Here is a 15,181-nt window from a genome sequence, read left to right as displayed (position 1 = left end):
ATTTTAATACAGAGAATGATGTATACTTGTATGTTGTTCTAATATTAATTATATTTGTAAGAGCATAGACTAAGAAGTGGGAGGAGTCAGGAATAGTAATGGGAGGAGTCTATGCCTGGAGCTAGATGCTGACGCCAAGGTGGGCCTGTGTGTTCTTTAAATGCCAGGGCCTGTTTTTAGTCCCAGTCCGGCCCTGCTATAGTCGCACCCTATTACATTTGTGAATGAGTAAAAAATGGGAGTTTAGTGCAAAACTCGCATTTTGTACAAATTTGTAACCTATTACATATATATATATATATATATATATATATATATATATATATATATATATTTAGATTAGGGATGTGCAGGCTCGGATAGGTTCGAGTTTGCACGTTGAGTTCGGATTTTTCCCTCCAAAAAAACGGAACTCAGAAAGAGGCAAAACGTCATCTTACATGGATGAACATCATCATTCCTGGACAAAAGTCCAGGAATGATGATGTTCGTCCATGTAAGATGACGTTTAGCCTCTTTCTGAGTTCCGTTTTTTTGGAGGGAAAAATCAGAACTCAACGTGCAAACTCGAACCTATCCGAGCCTGCACATCCCTAATTTAGATATAACAGCTGCTGCACTCCAAGTCTGGTGCAATCATGTAATCAAGATTCATTGTATTGGCATAAAGCACCAACAATTCAGAGTCCCACGGGCTCTTTTGTCAAGGTTTACCGAAAATATCAAACAAGCCAAATAACACAGAAACCTTACCTTATATAGGCACATCAGTCCACTGAACTGCTGCAGGCCGTGGTGGAGCGGCACTAGAGTAAGATGGCAGCAAAGACTGGTGCCAAAAACTCCAAACGCAGTTTGATAATCACAGTGACTTATGATTATGAAGAGAATTGTGTCTATCGGTGGATATTGGGGTCAGAACCTTGGCGCCTGTCTCAGGGTTCTTCCAGATAATGACAAAGAAGATGAGAAAATACACAGAGGGACACAAACATGTCTAACAGTGACAGCGAATTTGCAGTCAGGGAATGGGATGAAACCACCTGCCCCTTTAGGGGACACAGATGATCAAGTGGATGACCCCGTGGTAAAAGGACGCCCACCCGTAAGGGTCTTCAGAAAAAGCGGGAGAAGAGGTCAAACCTCTAAAAAGAAAACCAAGTTTATAATTTGTCTTCTCATGAGTTAACAACTTTGGAGATGAAAGTCCTTAACAGAGGTTTTTCATTTATTCCGACAAATTGTTTTGATCATTTGGTACAGAAATGTGTTCTACATCGATTTTAGAAAATTCAAGAAAATTATGACTCCAGGAAAACTTCCAGTTTCGTCAAGAAGAACCAAGTCCAAGTGATTTCAGTAAATTCCTATCCACCAGAAGTAAATCAACCTTCGATCCCCAATCTTCATACGCATATTTGAAGACTTTCACCAGAGTGGTAGACAATTCAGTCACCAAATATATCCAGGCCCCCCCTAAACAACACTTTAAATTATCAGTGGCTTAAAGAACTGCCCTAAGTAATCTGGGCAAGTACAGGGATATTATAATCCTCCCAGGGGATAAAGGGGGAGCAATTATTGTACAGAATCTGGTGGATTACAAAACCAGATTGAAAAACAGCTAGCAGATGGGAATACATATCAATTGCTTGCCAGTGATCAAACTAATCTATTCCAAACTAAACTTGACTCCATTTTGCTTCAAGCTAAAAATTGTGGATTTATTAATGAAAATGTATGGAAAGCATTGAGTCAAGAACACCCGGTGGTACCCATCATCTATACCGTAGCAAAAATCTACAAAAGCCTGACAGCATTGGCGGGCTGTCCAATCATATCGGCAAATGACTCTCTATACCAGCCGGTGTCTATGTTCTTAGATTCTATATTTCAACTGGTAGTAATGAGACAATACTCGTACATTAAGGATGCTACCAATTTCCTACTGGCACTTGAGTCTGTTGGTTCTGTTCCACCAGATACTTTGATATGTGTGATGGACATTTGCAGTTTATATACCTCCATACCCCATCAGAAGGGTCTTCTAGTGATGCGTTCATTTTTGGATGAACAACTAGTGATGGATATTGATGTTGATTTCTTCATGATACTATTACAGCTTACATTGACAAGGAATTACTTAATGTATAATGGTCTATTTTTTCAACAACTAACTGGGTGTGTGATGGTAGCAACGTGGGACCCTCTTATGCGAACATTTATATATGTCCAAAGAATAAAAACGTATATGTTCTTTGATTATTCCTCAGATGTCTCAACACATATTCTACACTAGGTATATAGACTACCTCTTCCTCCTCTGGACAGGAGAGGAAGAGGCAATTATTAGCTTAATGATGCAGATTAATTCGGCCAATTTCCCCATTAAGGTGACATACCAACATAGCAAAACAACATTAAACTACTTGGACGTCCAAGTTTCTTTAAATGAGGGTAAAATCCAAACTGGGGTGTTTTCTAAGATGCCAGATCGAAAAACACACTATTGTTGGCTAGCAGCCACCATCCCAAACCCCTTAAAAGAAGATTACCTAACTCTGAGATTTTCAGGGTGGCCAAAATATCTAGTGACCCAGTACAAACGATTGTGGAGATTGATAAGATCATTGACAAATTTGTGATTTGTAGTTACGATCTACATATGTTGAAGAAACAAAAAGAGGAAGTACTTCTTATACCAAGAGCTATGCTGCTGCATCCATCGGAAAAGAAGAAAGAGGAGATAATTCCCTGGAAGTAGAAATTTCAAACAGATAAGGATCTACCATGCTTCAGAAATAAATCCCAGATGGCTTGCTATACATGGGGCCGACATTGTTGTCCATACGGACATAATGGGATTCACCTATACGACATCACAAGCATTTTAATTCTCAAAAGACCCCCTGGTTGCTATAAATGCCTCAATTGTACGACGTGTAAACATATGATCACTGGTTCATCATTCAAACACCCGTATATGGATAAAGTATATTATATCAAACATGTGTTAACATGAACTTCCACACATGTCATTTATGTGATCATATGTCCGTGTGCATATTATTATGTAGGTAAAAATACAAGATCGCCTGAGGAAATGAATTGTGCTTCGTAGATCATCTATAAAATTGGCATTGATTAAGAAAACCACAGATCAACCAGTGGCAATACTTTTTTGGGATCAAGGCCACACTTTGGCTTCCTTTAAGCACATTATTGTAGATCATATACCTGCATCGTTGAGAGGGGGTGACAGGGGTGGCAAACTATTGAGATTAGAAACAAGATGGATCCACCAAATAAATACTATAGCACCGCTTCATCTCAATGAAAAAATAAATTGGAACATTTTTTAATCTACGTACAGTTCATGGCTGGATTACTCTGGAGACTGGATCCATCTTGTTCTACAAAATTTATAGGATAAAATAGTGGGACAGTTCCTTGGAGTTTTGTTATTTCTGTATTTTAGAAGGTACAACAAATAATCTGAGATTATCTTCTGTAAAATCAGTCCATACTTTTACAGTTACCTTTAACCGATGAATTAGAGCCTTTAGGATGATTAGCTCCACATGGACTTCATATGCATCTTCTCTTTGTACTATTGTTATAGCTCATGTTTTTACAGCTGTTTATTATAGCCCTTAACAGTGTATAAAGGTCCGCTTTGAGAGTTCTGGACTTTTGGAGAACTTTTTCTTAACTGTGAAGATCATATGAGATTGTATTATCTATTAGCATACTATATTAGTGGTTTATTGATGAGCCAATTAATACTCTAATGCAATGTATATGTTATACCAAGTTTATATTTTTTTCTGTGCTACACACAGTTGATATTTATTCCATATATCTGTCTGCTTTATTTATGTGTATTAAAATTAGCACTGTAATGTGTTTGTTTAGTATGCGACACTCACTCTCATTGTTCTGTGTGCGGGACGGAGAGACAATTCCGGCAACAGTCTAGTTGACATGGCTACCCAGACGCATTGTGATGATGTCATTGACTCCAGTCCACCGTAGCGCTCCGCTCGACACCGGCCTGCAGCAGTTTAGTGGGCTGAAGTGCCTGTATAAAGGTATGTTAGAAGTGTTTGTGTTCCTCTGTATATTTCCTAGTCTTCTTCTCCAACTTTGTCGTTGTCTGTAAGAACCCTGAGACAGGGACCAAGGTTCTGACCCCATTAGCACCGATAGACACGATTCTCTTCATAATTGTTAGTCACTGTAAGATGTTTGTTTTCTTTTAATTTTATTAAGTCTCTCCTGTGATTATTACGCTGTGTTTGGAGGTTTTAGCACCAGTCTTTGCTCTAGTGCTTCACCAACCCAGGCCTGCAGCAGTTCAGTGAACTGATGTGCCTATATATGGTAAGATTTCTGTATTATTTGGCTTGTTTGATATTTAGTGTACACTTTGACAAAAGAGCCTATGGGGCTCTGAAACGTTGGTGCTTTATGCCAATACATTGAAACTTTTGCATCAGACTCGGAGTACAGCAGCTTTCTGTTGTTATTTAACCATTACATCTGAGGGCACCCAAGCAATAAGAACCTGAGTGAGTGCCGGTCCAGTCCAGAGTTATACTGTATATATGCATACACACACTGATTCAGCTTTTGTGGGTGGGGACACCCTTGGATTGCTTTTACTATAGCTTCCAGAAAGAAAGGTGGATGCTCCTGTACCACGGACCTGTCGGACCTGAGTTAGCATACTTTCTCCCCAGGACCCAGAAAACGATAGCATTTGTGTCTGTCAGGTAATGTCTCAATTAGTTGATAAGCTTGCTGTGCCCAGGATACCTCTTCCTGCTAGTCTAGCTACAGGGGTGCTCCCACGGTACCAGCATTTTTGCTTACCCAGACTGCTCAGCTGTCTACTATAGAACCTCTGTAGATGTAGCAATTTGTAGATTCGGTACAGGGGTTGGTGCATGTGTCAGCTTCTTTCCAGCAGATACTAGACAGGGATAGTTCATCCAAGCGCAAAGCCTTCCAAAAGGGGAATTTCTCCGCACTTATCTGAAGGCAATGCAGATTCTGAGTTGTCCTCGGAGAACAAGGCTAGTCTCTCAGTCATCTCTGAAGGGGAAACTTCCTCTGTGCCCGAGGATTTTGTGTCTAGAGATGATGTTGAGGCTTTTGTCATAGCAGTTAGATTGGTATTCCAGGTGGAGGATTCTGAACAGACTTCTAGGTCCAAAGCCCCGGTTTTCAAGCATCTGAAATAGGCAACCACTGAGTTCCCTTCTCTGGCGCAGTTGGAGGACTTCCTTACAGATGGTCTTATCCTAATTGGTGCTACCAGTTGTCAAAGCGAATGGCATCCTTCTACACGCCACCAATTGCAGAGCGGGCTGCGTGGGCGTCTCCCCCTCTAGTTGATGCTCACATCACTCGCCTTGTTAGATCTTCCATTCTTCCTATTCCTGTTACGGCTTCCCTTAGGGATCCTATGGATAGGAAGCTGGAGACTTTTCATAAGACAGCCTATACCAATGCGGGGGCTACTGCACACCAGCCCCTGGCTTTGGCTTGGATGACATGACACAGATTGGCCAACACGTTTCGAGCTTAAAAGCTCTTCCTCGAGGCTGCCTCAGAGACAGCCTTGAGGAAGAGCTTTTAAGCTCGAAATGCATTGGACAATCTGTGTACAGCCATTAACTACACTCCAGGATTCTGACTTACGCCTGTGAGTGTCCAGCAGGGTAAATTCTGGAAACCTCTGCTTGTTTCCCCAAATGACACTCATATTCTCAGACTGGCATGATACTTTTATTTGCTCCAATTGGAGCTAATTCATGTCATTGATTTGTATTTTCATTGTTTTACTTGCTCTATTTAGCTTATTGTTATTTTCAATTTCGCTCCCCTATGAGCTTATTAATAACCAAGTATACTGTGCTCCATTCAATTCAGTGCCAAGGTCACTACGCATTTTTCCTAGATTACCATTTGTACTGTCCACAGCTCCTGGTGTTTTCACAAAGGTAATGGCCGTCATGACAGCGTAGTTCAGTTGAAGGGGTGTCAGAATATTGCCTTATCTGGATGACATTCTTCTCCTGGCCCAGTCTCCGGATGTCCTGAGGGACTACATTCGTCTGATGGTGGAATTGGTGTATGTCTACGTTGACATTGGTGGCTCTGAACTGGCCACGGCAGGTGTGGTACGCAGATCTTCTGGGCATCTCCATCGACCCTCCTCTGCATCTGGATCTTTTGTCTCTGGGTCCGTGCTTCCACCCTGATATGGCCTGTCTCGCTTTGACAAGGTGGCTCTTGAGACATCCATCCTGAGCGCAAAGGACAGGTTTGCATACTATGCTTATTGTCCGGGAGCCTTCTTAGACAAAGATTTATTACCGCGTTTGACGAACCTACTTTGGGTGGTGTACGGCCAGAAATTTCAATCTTCGGTTCTCCCAGTTCTCTAGAGTCCTCTCTTTTCTGCAGGCGGGTCTGGATTTGGGCCTCCGGCTCTCTTTTTTGAGCGTACAGGTCTCTGCCCTGTCTATGGATATTTTTTCAGGGACGCTGTTTTTTCTCTGAGTTGCTCCATGGAATCTTTCCTTGGTTTATTGGGCTTTTCAGTTACATTCATTGTCTTACATGGAAAACTGTCTTACTTGCCATGCGTCTTGTTGCTTCCCCTTTCTAAGCTTCCACTTGGATCTGGCTGTCTTGAGGACTCACCTGGGTTACCTACCAAAGGTTGTTTCTCTACATTAACAAGGAAATTGTGGTACCTGCTTTCAGTGTTCTGGGTTCTTCGCCGGAGGAGGCCTTTCTGGATATAGTAAGGACTCTACGGATTTACATGAGCAGGACTAGAGATAGTCACAGATCTGGTTTTGTTTGTCCTGTATGATTTTCACAAGCGGGGCTGGCCAGGTTCTAAACAGACTTTGGCCAGGTGGCCTTATCTGCGGCGGATTTTCCTGCTCCTGTCATGATAACTGTTTATTCCACTAGTACAGTGGCAGTGTCGTGGACAGCTCATTTCGGCGCTTCTGCAGAGCAGCTTTGTAAGGCTGTCACTTGGTCCTCTGCCCATATCTTCATTAGTTTCTATGCCTTTGATACCTTCGCCTCGGCAGATGCGGTCTTTAGGCAATGGGTTCTTAGCTCAGGAACATCACCTCCCATAGAAAGACAGCTTTAGGACGTCCCATCATCCTCCCTATGCCCCCTTGTGGAGGAAGAAAAGAGGTTTTCTGATCTTACCTTGTTAAATCCTTTCTTCGACTACATAGGGGGCACAGGGCGCCCACACCTGTCTTGCAGGGGTTAGTTTCTGTTATACCAGTTTTCTACTCACCTTGCCTAAGTGTGTGTTCTGTGTGTGCCGGCCTTTCTTTTTCCTCGCACCTTGCTAAGGACTTGCTAAATTAACGGGCTGGCCGTGGGCTTGGTATAGGGGAGAGGGAGCCTTGGGCTGCTGGGTAATCAAATTAACTGTTTGCTGCCCAGATCCTCCTCTCCATACTATGCCGATCATCCTTCCTGTGCCCCCTATGGAGTCCAAGAAAAGGATTTAACAAGGTAAGACCATAAATCCTCTTATCTGCTGCAGTACCCCGTACATACAGTAATATTTGTGGGTAACCCCCGAGAATGGCTGTTTTTGGAAGATATCCTGCAAATTCTCTTTTGTTAAATATTCCCATAATAAAATGTTTATATTTTAACATATAACAAAAGTGTTCTGTATTAATTGACTGAGTCTCCATTGTTTACTGATTGCTAATTTCAACATGTCCACAAATTATTACTGATATGACTGTTACACAACACAGTCCTGCTGGTGTGGTGCACCTGATCTGCTGTTTGACAACTAGACATATTCATATTTTATGCACCGCACTCTATGTTATGTCCCCTTTAATTTAGTTAGCAAGTTTAGAATGGACATTGTTTTTGTTTTGATAAGTAGAGTACGAAATTCACAGTATAGAATTATATTAAAAGGGGTTTCCATCTTCAGATTACCTTCTAATAGCATGTCAGTACCCTACTGCAATACTAACTAAATACTTTTATTTATCAGTCTAGTCTCTTCTATGCCAGGCAGAAGCAGATTGGGATGGCTGGAATAACACAAAAGTAGGCAGCGTTAGCAAATTGCTAGCACTACCCACAACGGTAGTAAGCAAGACTAATGCAACATGGTAGGCAGAGTCACAGCACCTGCTCTCTCACCTCACACAGCTCCAAGCTCCTCCTCCCATTCGCGGCACCCTCGACTCCTCCCTCACCTCTCACCTACACAGGTTACCTTTTGCTGCTCTCTCTCCCCTCACATAGCTTCAACCCCCCCCCCCCCCCCCCCATTCGCGGCACGCCCAACTCCTTGGCGGCCGGGTGAGTTCTATCACTGGGACTCACACTATGGAAGGGGGCATCACAGTGTGGCATAATATTTAAGGGCTATTACTGTGTGGCATAATGTGTAAAGGCCATTACTGTGTAAGGGGCACTACTGTGTGGCATACTTGTATAAGGGGCTTTACTGCATGGCGTAACGTAAATAAGATTGCACGACTGTATGGGGTAATTTAAATTGTGGGTACTATCCCTACAAGACCATGCCCCTGTTTTGGGCGCATGCTGTCACTATTTAAAATATGTGGCAGTGGGCAACAATGCTTTTCTGGCACAGGGCACTAAAATGTCTAGTTACAGCTTTGGATGCGGCAAACAAGTAGACAGAGGCCTTGATTCAGAGCCGGACGCTCTGACTGAGCGCTCGCTCTGAATCAGGGCCGTCCCTCTGAATTTAAGAGCGGCCTCCTGGCCGCTTGCATAGCTGTGGGTGACCACCTACAGCTATAGCGAGCGGCCAAAATGATGGCGACGAGACCCTTGCGGTAGGGTCTCGTTGCTGGAAGCCCTGGAGTGCTTTTGGTTCTATCAGAGCCAAAAGCACTCCCACTGACATCACTTCAGATATCAGTAGGGCCGGCCCCAGACGGGAATACCTCCGTCTGGGCAGCCACGCCCCCAGCACGATCACCAAAGGGGGCGTTCTGTCAATCACCATCGACAGCACGCCCCCTTTGGTGTGAGACCCATAACGACGGCCGTCGTTATTCGGGTCTCGCACATGCGCACGACGGAGCCGCCTCCGTCATGCACATGCGCACTTGGCCAACATCGACCAGCTTGCGAGCGCCCAGAGTCAGCACACAAGTGGGTTGAGAATACATATTAGTTGTTAGTGATCGTTATCACTTAATCCGGCATCAAGGAGTTCCAAAGATTGAAATGGAAAAAGTCATGGCTGCTGGATGAAGCCCGGTCACCATGAGGCTTACTCAGCTGACCGTCCACCAACGCGACCATCAACCACTGATGGTCGCGATGGTCATCGCAGCCTGCGACCTCGTCGCAGTGCTGGGATCGCAGATGCAGCAGGGGGCGTAGTACACCTCCTGCTGCATTTGTATTATAGCAAAGATCACAATTGCAAAGCTGCCTGCGTGCATACATCATATATCTATAGCCTGTGTGCAGCTTTGCAATTGCGATCCTTGCTGAATCAGGCCCTAAGTCACCTGTGGTCAACCATGGATATCCTTAAAACCTGGACATCAGAGTGCCTTGAGGCCCAAGTTTGCATTATAACAAGCATGTCAGTATTAATTCCTCCAGCCTGGTTTCAAAACAGTCTCAGCTGTTAACTGTGACTTGCGATTATAGTTTTCTATAACAGTACCCGGCTCATTGAGATGTTGTTTTTCAGAGACAGGACAGCCTGCATCCTCTTCGCCATGTGTTCTCTGTTTTTCTTTTCCTTTTCTGTCTCTTTCTCTCGAACTCTGTGGGTGCCAAAAATATAATTCAACTTGTGAGTTCTAAGCAGGTCAAGGGTGTAGTGTGAAAGTGCACCTACTGTAATCCATTCCTTAGGCTGCATTCACATAAAAATGAGATCAGTCTAGGCTGCATATGATTTGTGTAGGGGGTGAGTGTACGATATGAAGTATGCTTTCACTTTATACATAATGGTACTCTCAGTAGTGGGATATAAACAGCTACATATCAGAATACCCAAGCTCTAAGTGTAGAGCCACCTGAAAAGCAGCACCACATTGCAGGTTTTAAGAGGTTATATAATGTTATAGGATCAAAAATGAATAAAGCTGGACGCTAGTAACTAAATAAACACACTTGGTGTAAGAGATGTCTTGCATCTTTGGAATAAGCTTCAGAACAATGGCAAGAACCACTACATAGGTCCCACCTACTTTTCAGACATTACTTATTTGACATGGTGTTTCTCAATAGACGGCATGCAGATCTGAGGACCAGATCATATTAACATGTTCGAGAAAGGTGTACTCACATTCTAGGGATAGCTATTATCAAAATCACCCACCGAGCATGCACTGGTATTGGTTATATCAAACACTATTCGTTTATGCAGTTTTAGAACTTTATAAGACACTGCTGTGCTCCACAATACACACCTTATTACAGTATTGTGAGAATTAATAAGTGTGTAATTTCCTCTGACTGAAGACCACCCAGAAAGCTATGAGATTTCTAGATGTTTTTTGGGCGGATGTATAAAAACAATTTGATACACGGCTTGCAGTGTGTAAATAAGACCGATCAAGACAGCTAATTAAAATACAGCTATTTGTCATAGCAAAACAAACCTTGTCATAGTTTCCTTCAGAAATAGAACAGCCTTCTCGTGATTCTTTTGTGCCTTCTCCACAGCTGACCGATAACGCTGCTCCTGTTCCTCCATCTTGCTCAGTTCTTGCCTAAAATATAAGAAAAAGTAAGAACTTTCCCATCCAGAGATATTATTATATGTAATAAGCTGGTTATCAAAATGTTATTGCGTTTTTCCTTTAAATTAAAATATCTACTCACTTGAAATTCATTACAAAAAATTCAAGAAGATTAAGGGTCTCATTCAGAGCCGCTCGTAAGCGGCCGTACGCTCGTTCCGAGCGATGTTCGCACATCTGCGCATGCATATGGTTTGTAATACGCATGCGCGAACCAGTCAGTGCGGCCGAAAATCGTTTGTTCGCTATATAGCGAATGCCTGCTATTTTGAGTGACAGGAGGAGGCGTATGTGGGTGGTAACAGGGGAAGGTGCTTGAAAACGGGGAGTGGAATTCAGAACGCAGGCGTGCTTAAAGGTCAAAACGGGCGTTTTATGGGTGTGCATAATTAATACAGCAGCGTCATTGACCACGTCACTTGGTTGTTTTATAGTCAGAACTCGCAATATAGCGGTAGGAAAAACCAACCACAAGAATAGCGAGCAGTTCATACGCTGTTCGATGTACTCGATTAATCTAATAAATAGCGGAGATGACGTATGATGCGAGTGGCGAGGGGGCGTATTTTTCAAATAAACGACCGCATGTTTTGTTCGCTCGTTCAGACATAGAGGCGGCAACAGACCACAAAGAGCGAACGGTTCATTTGAATTGCCACCCCCTTTTTCTGAACGAGCGAGCGCTAATAGCGTCCGGCTCTGAATCAGACCCTAAGTGCATACTTAATGACGCTCCAACGTAATTGTCCCAGTACAGGAGACGGTCTATGCTAGACATACTTTATGAGCCTAATTCAGATGTGTCCTCATACACTATTGCTGCAGTCGCGCCAAACAGCCTTTCTCGGCGTGCCAGGTCCCATGCGACTCGGCTTGCGCTGAGCATCTACTTTTTCGTGCGGAAATGTGTTTTAGTTACAATCAGATGCAACAAAACCGTTTCATGAGTGTGTGCGACTGCGTCTGAATCTGTGTTTGAAGTGTTACAATACCCCTGGGTCCATTGTGCTTCATATACAGACTCACACACAGATATCCAAGTGTTGCATATCAAATTAATCCATGCAGTCTTCTAAAGTGGTTTGTCGCATCTGATGAAAAAGACAGTTGGTGCCATAGAGTCACACAGGACCTGGTGGCATTTCACAAAAACACAAGAGGCCTGATTTTGAATCGCACATATGTCACAATGCTCACAGATCTCGCGGATTTCAGCATACCGCGCATGTGCGGGAACAGGAATGTGCACACAGACGGATTTTGCTAGTGTGTACATTTTGATGTCTGCGTCAAAACAGAGCGCACTACACGTGAAATGGGCGTTTCTGTCCCGTGAAAATGCAAGTGAACGGAACTCTTGTGGGAGTGTCATGGGGCTACCGTAGGCGTGTATGTCGGCTTCCATGCTCAATCGCAGCATGCGGATAGAAATTGGACACTTGTTTTAGAGTAGGGTGGGTGCACATCCAGATACTAAAGATGAAGATTACGGAAGTAAAAACAGCGGGTGGGACAGACTTCCACATGTACATGCACAGGTTTTTGGTATACATGAGCGGGTTCTTGCTGTAGCATAAGTAAGTAAGCTATCACAGTCGAATTGAAAAGTGCACGCAATTGCCTCTGACAGGGAATCAGGCCAAAGATAACTACTTTAGTTTTTAGGGTGATGGCATTCACCTTGCGATCGCAGCCTAACATAAGGACGCCCAATTCCCCTTACTCACATCCGTATACTTTGGCAACATAGCGAAATAATCGGTAACATCGCACCCATAAGTACAGTTAAGGTAGGTCAGACCTCACTCAGGAATTGCTAACTTCAGTGCATGCTATGAGGCCTCAGGCTGCATATGGTTTCGCAGTGGATAATTTATGCACTCCCCTGCAATGGCGTTCAAACGCACTGGCACACCTGCATTCGCCACAAACAGCACTTCCTGTCAATCACTCTGCAATTGGTATGCGATTGCAGTCTCCATTGCAGCGGCCGGTTCACGCAAGGGCGAAACAGTCGGACGATTTTGTGCATATTAGCAACTGAGATCCTTGCTGAATCAGGCCCAATGTCCCTTCAATGCATTGATGTTCATGATAATGTGAACACTACTCATCAATCATTTGTTGGAATACAACAATGAAAAACCCTTAAGCTGGGGTCGACTTCCACCCTATCGGACGATTGGTAAGTGTGTACACACTTACCAATTCGTCTGCACGATTTGCCGGGCTTGACAGCTCAAATGGGTTTTAAATGCCCACCCAGTTGAGCTGTTAATCACCGCCCAGTTGAGCTGTCAATCACCGCTGGGTCCCCCCAGCATGTGTACGGGCAATCGTACACACCAGTGGATGACCGATATATCTTTCAGATATGTCGTCCATCTGCTGTGCTGCACAGCAGACGGATATGCCTGTAAACGATGTTGTTCAATGCAACGGGTGATGTATCTATCTGTGTGTACCCAGCGTTAATTTCCCAGACATGCAACCATTCCCAGATAAGAGTAACAGCATTTCAGGCTCTGCTGCACCAAGTTTTTTTGCTAAGGTTTTAGAATGGTACTTTTATACATCACACAGCAATTGAAGCACTCGCTTGCCCTCTGCTTACTTACAGTGTCTCTGTCTGTTTCTTATGCTGTGCCAGAGTTAGTGACACTTTTTCCCTCTGTGCTCGCTGGGCTGCTGAGTCTTTGTTTTGCCTGTCCAGCTCTTCTTCATCTTGTTGTAGCCTCTCGCGTAGATTGGTAAATTTTCCATGTTCCACTTCAATCTGCCAGAGGTCGTACCTGTCCGATAAATACACATTATATAGCAAGAGATTTAGAAGCCTAAATGCCGCTAAACTGCTAAAGAAACTTTTACAGCTCCCTTTGGTTAAGCAGGATCTGGTGACATAGAATGATACAACTATTGTGAACACTGGGCCTGATTCAGATCCAGACGCTATTTGCGCTCGCTCGTTCAGAAAAGGGGGCTGGCTATTTAAATTGACCGTTCGCTCTTTGCGGTCTGTTGACGCCTCTATGTCTGAACGAGCGAACAAAACATGCGGTCGTTATTTTGAAAAAACGCCCCCTGGCCGCTCGCATCATACGTCATCTCCGCTATTTATTTGATTAATCGAGTACATCGAACGGCGTATGAACTGCTCGCTATTCTTGTGGTTGCATTTTCCTACTGCAATCATGCGAGCAGTTCTGGCTAAAAGACACCCAACTGACGTGGTCGATGACGCTGCTTTGTTAATTATGCACACCCTTAAAACGCCCGTTTTGACCTTTTGGCACGCCTGCGTTCTGATCTCCACTCCTCGTTTTCAAGCACCTTCCCCTGTTACCACCCACAAACGCCTCTCTCTGTCACTCAAATTAGCAGGCATTCGCTATTTTGCGAGCACACGATTTTCGACCGCACTGACTGGTTTGCGCATGCGTACTAAAACCCGTACGCATGCGCAGTTGTGCGATCATCGCTCGGAGCGAACGAGCAGCCGCTTACGAGCAGCTCTGAATCAGGCCCAGTGGGTGCTGCTTTAAAATGATTGATATACAGTCCATGCTGGGAACTGCAACTCGACAACAATGTAATTGAAACGCTTTGCCTAAATGAATTTAAGAAATAAAAACTACTTAAATGGGCCTGATTCTGAGTCACATGATGCTGTGAGCGTTAGTGTCTTTTTCCATGGCTGCGTCTGAATCTATATCCTAATGCTAGTAACAGCCCTTCCCCTGGTGTACAAGCATGCATCTGGATGTTCATGGACTGAGACTGCCACTTTCAGCGTCTATAGACGTTGTAATACCATTTGGTGCATCTTAAGTCGCCACCATCGGTCACACCATCGAAACTTGGTCTATAGCAGGTCCAGATTTACTGTTGGCCTCCATTGTGAGCGATTAAGCATCAGTCTACGCTACCACTGCAGAAACACGTCCACAATACTCCCATAGGATGGACCATTTTTGTGTGTCTGAATAGCCAACTCCCAGTCACTGTCCAGGAACGCCTAGCGAATTTCCAGTACATTTCTAATACCGTGCATATCAATAGCAACTGCTCCTCTGTATACAGTGTAACGCATGCGCCATAGGAGATTTTAGGGATTTTAAATGCAAGTGCAGTAGCAAATATTGTTCAGTTCTGTGAATATCGGCATAGCGTGCAATTCAGAACCAGGCTGGAGGGTTCTACACACTAAAAATATGTACATTTCCCTTTAATGAACACTGAATTGTTTCCATTATTTAATTTTTTTGTTAGCTTTACACCCAACTTTTCTAAGCCCCTTTGCCAACTTATTTCTAGTTTGGGTGCTCAGCAGCAGACATTATTGGGGTCAGGCTTATTTT

General features: G+C 43.8%; 1 protein-coding gene across 5 annotated transcripts in view; it reads right to left on the bottom strand.

Annotated features, from left to right (window-relative positions):
* The window catches only part of CFAP74 (cilia and flagella associated protein 74), a 279,555-nt gene that overhangs the window by 229,788 nt on the left and 34,586 nt on the right, over positions 1-15,181 (bottom strand). For 4 of the 5 annotated variants that reach the window (XM_088468211.1, XM_088468207.1, XM_088468206.1 and 1 more), the window contains exons 7-9: positions 13,442-13,615; positions 10,683-10,793; positions 9,737-9,839 (exon numbers count right to left, since the gene is read on the bottom strand). In XM_088468211.1, coding sequence (XP_088324337.1) covers positions 9,737-9,839; positions 10,683-10,793; positions 13,442-13,615 — 388 coding nt within the window. Of the gene's footprint in view, positions 1-9,736; positions 9,840-10,682; positions 10,794-13,437; positions 13,616-15,181 lie in introns of those variants that run through there. The other variant, XM_088468209.1, reaches the window with a different exon arrangement.

The sequence above is a fragment of the Taudactylus pleione genome, unplaced genomic scaffold (genome assembly GCF_031769625.1).
Source record: "Taudactylus pleione unplaced genomic scaffold, aTauple2 ptg000082l, whole genome shotgun sequence".
Classification (NCBI taxonomy): domain Eukaryota; kingdom Metazoa; phylum Chordata; class Amphibia; order Anura; family Myobatrachidae; genus Taudactylus; species Taudactylus pleione.
This window is presented reverse-complemented; position numbering and strand designations above follow the sequence as displayed.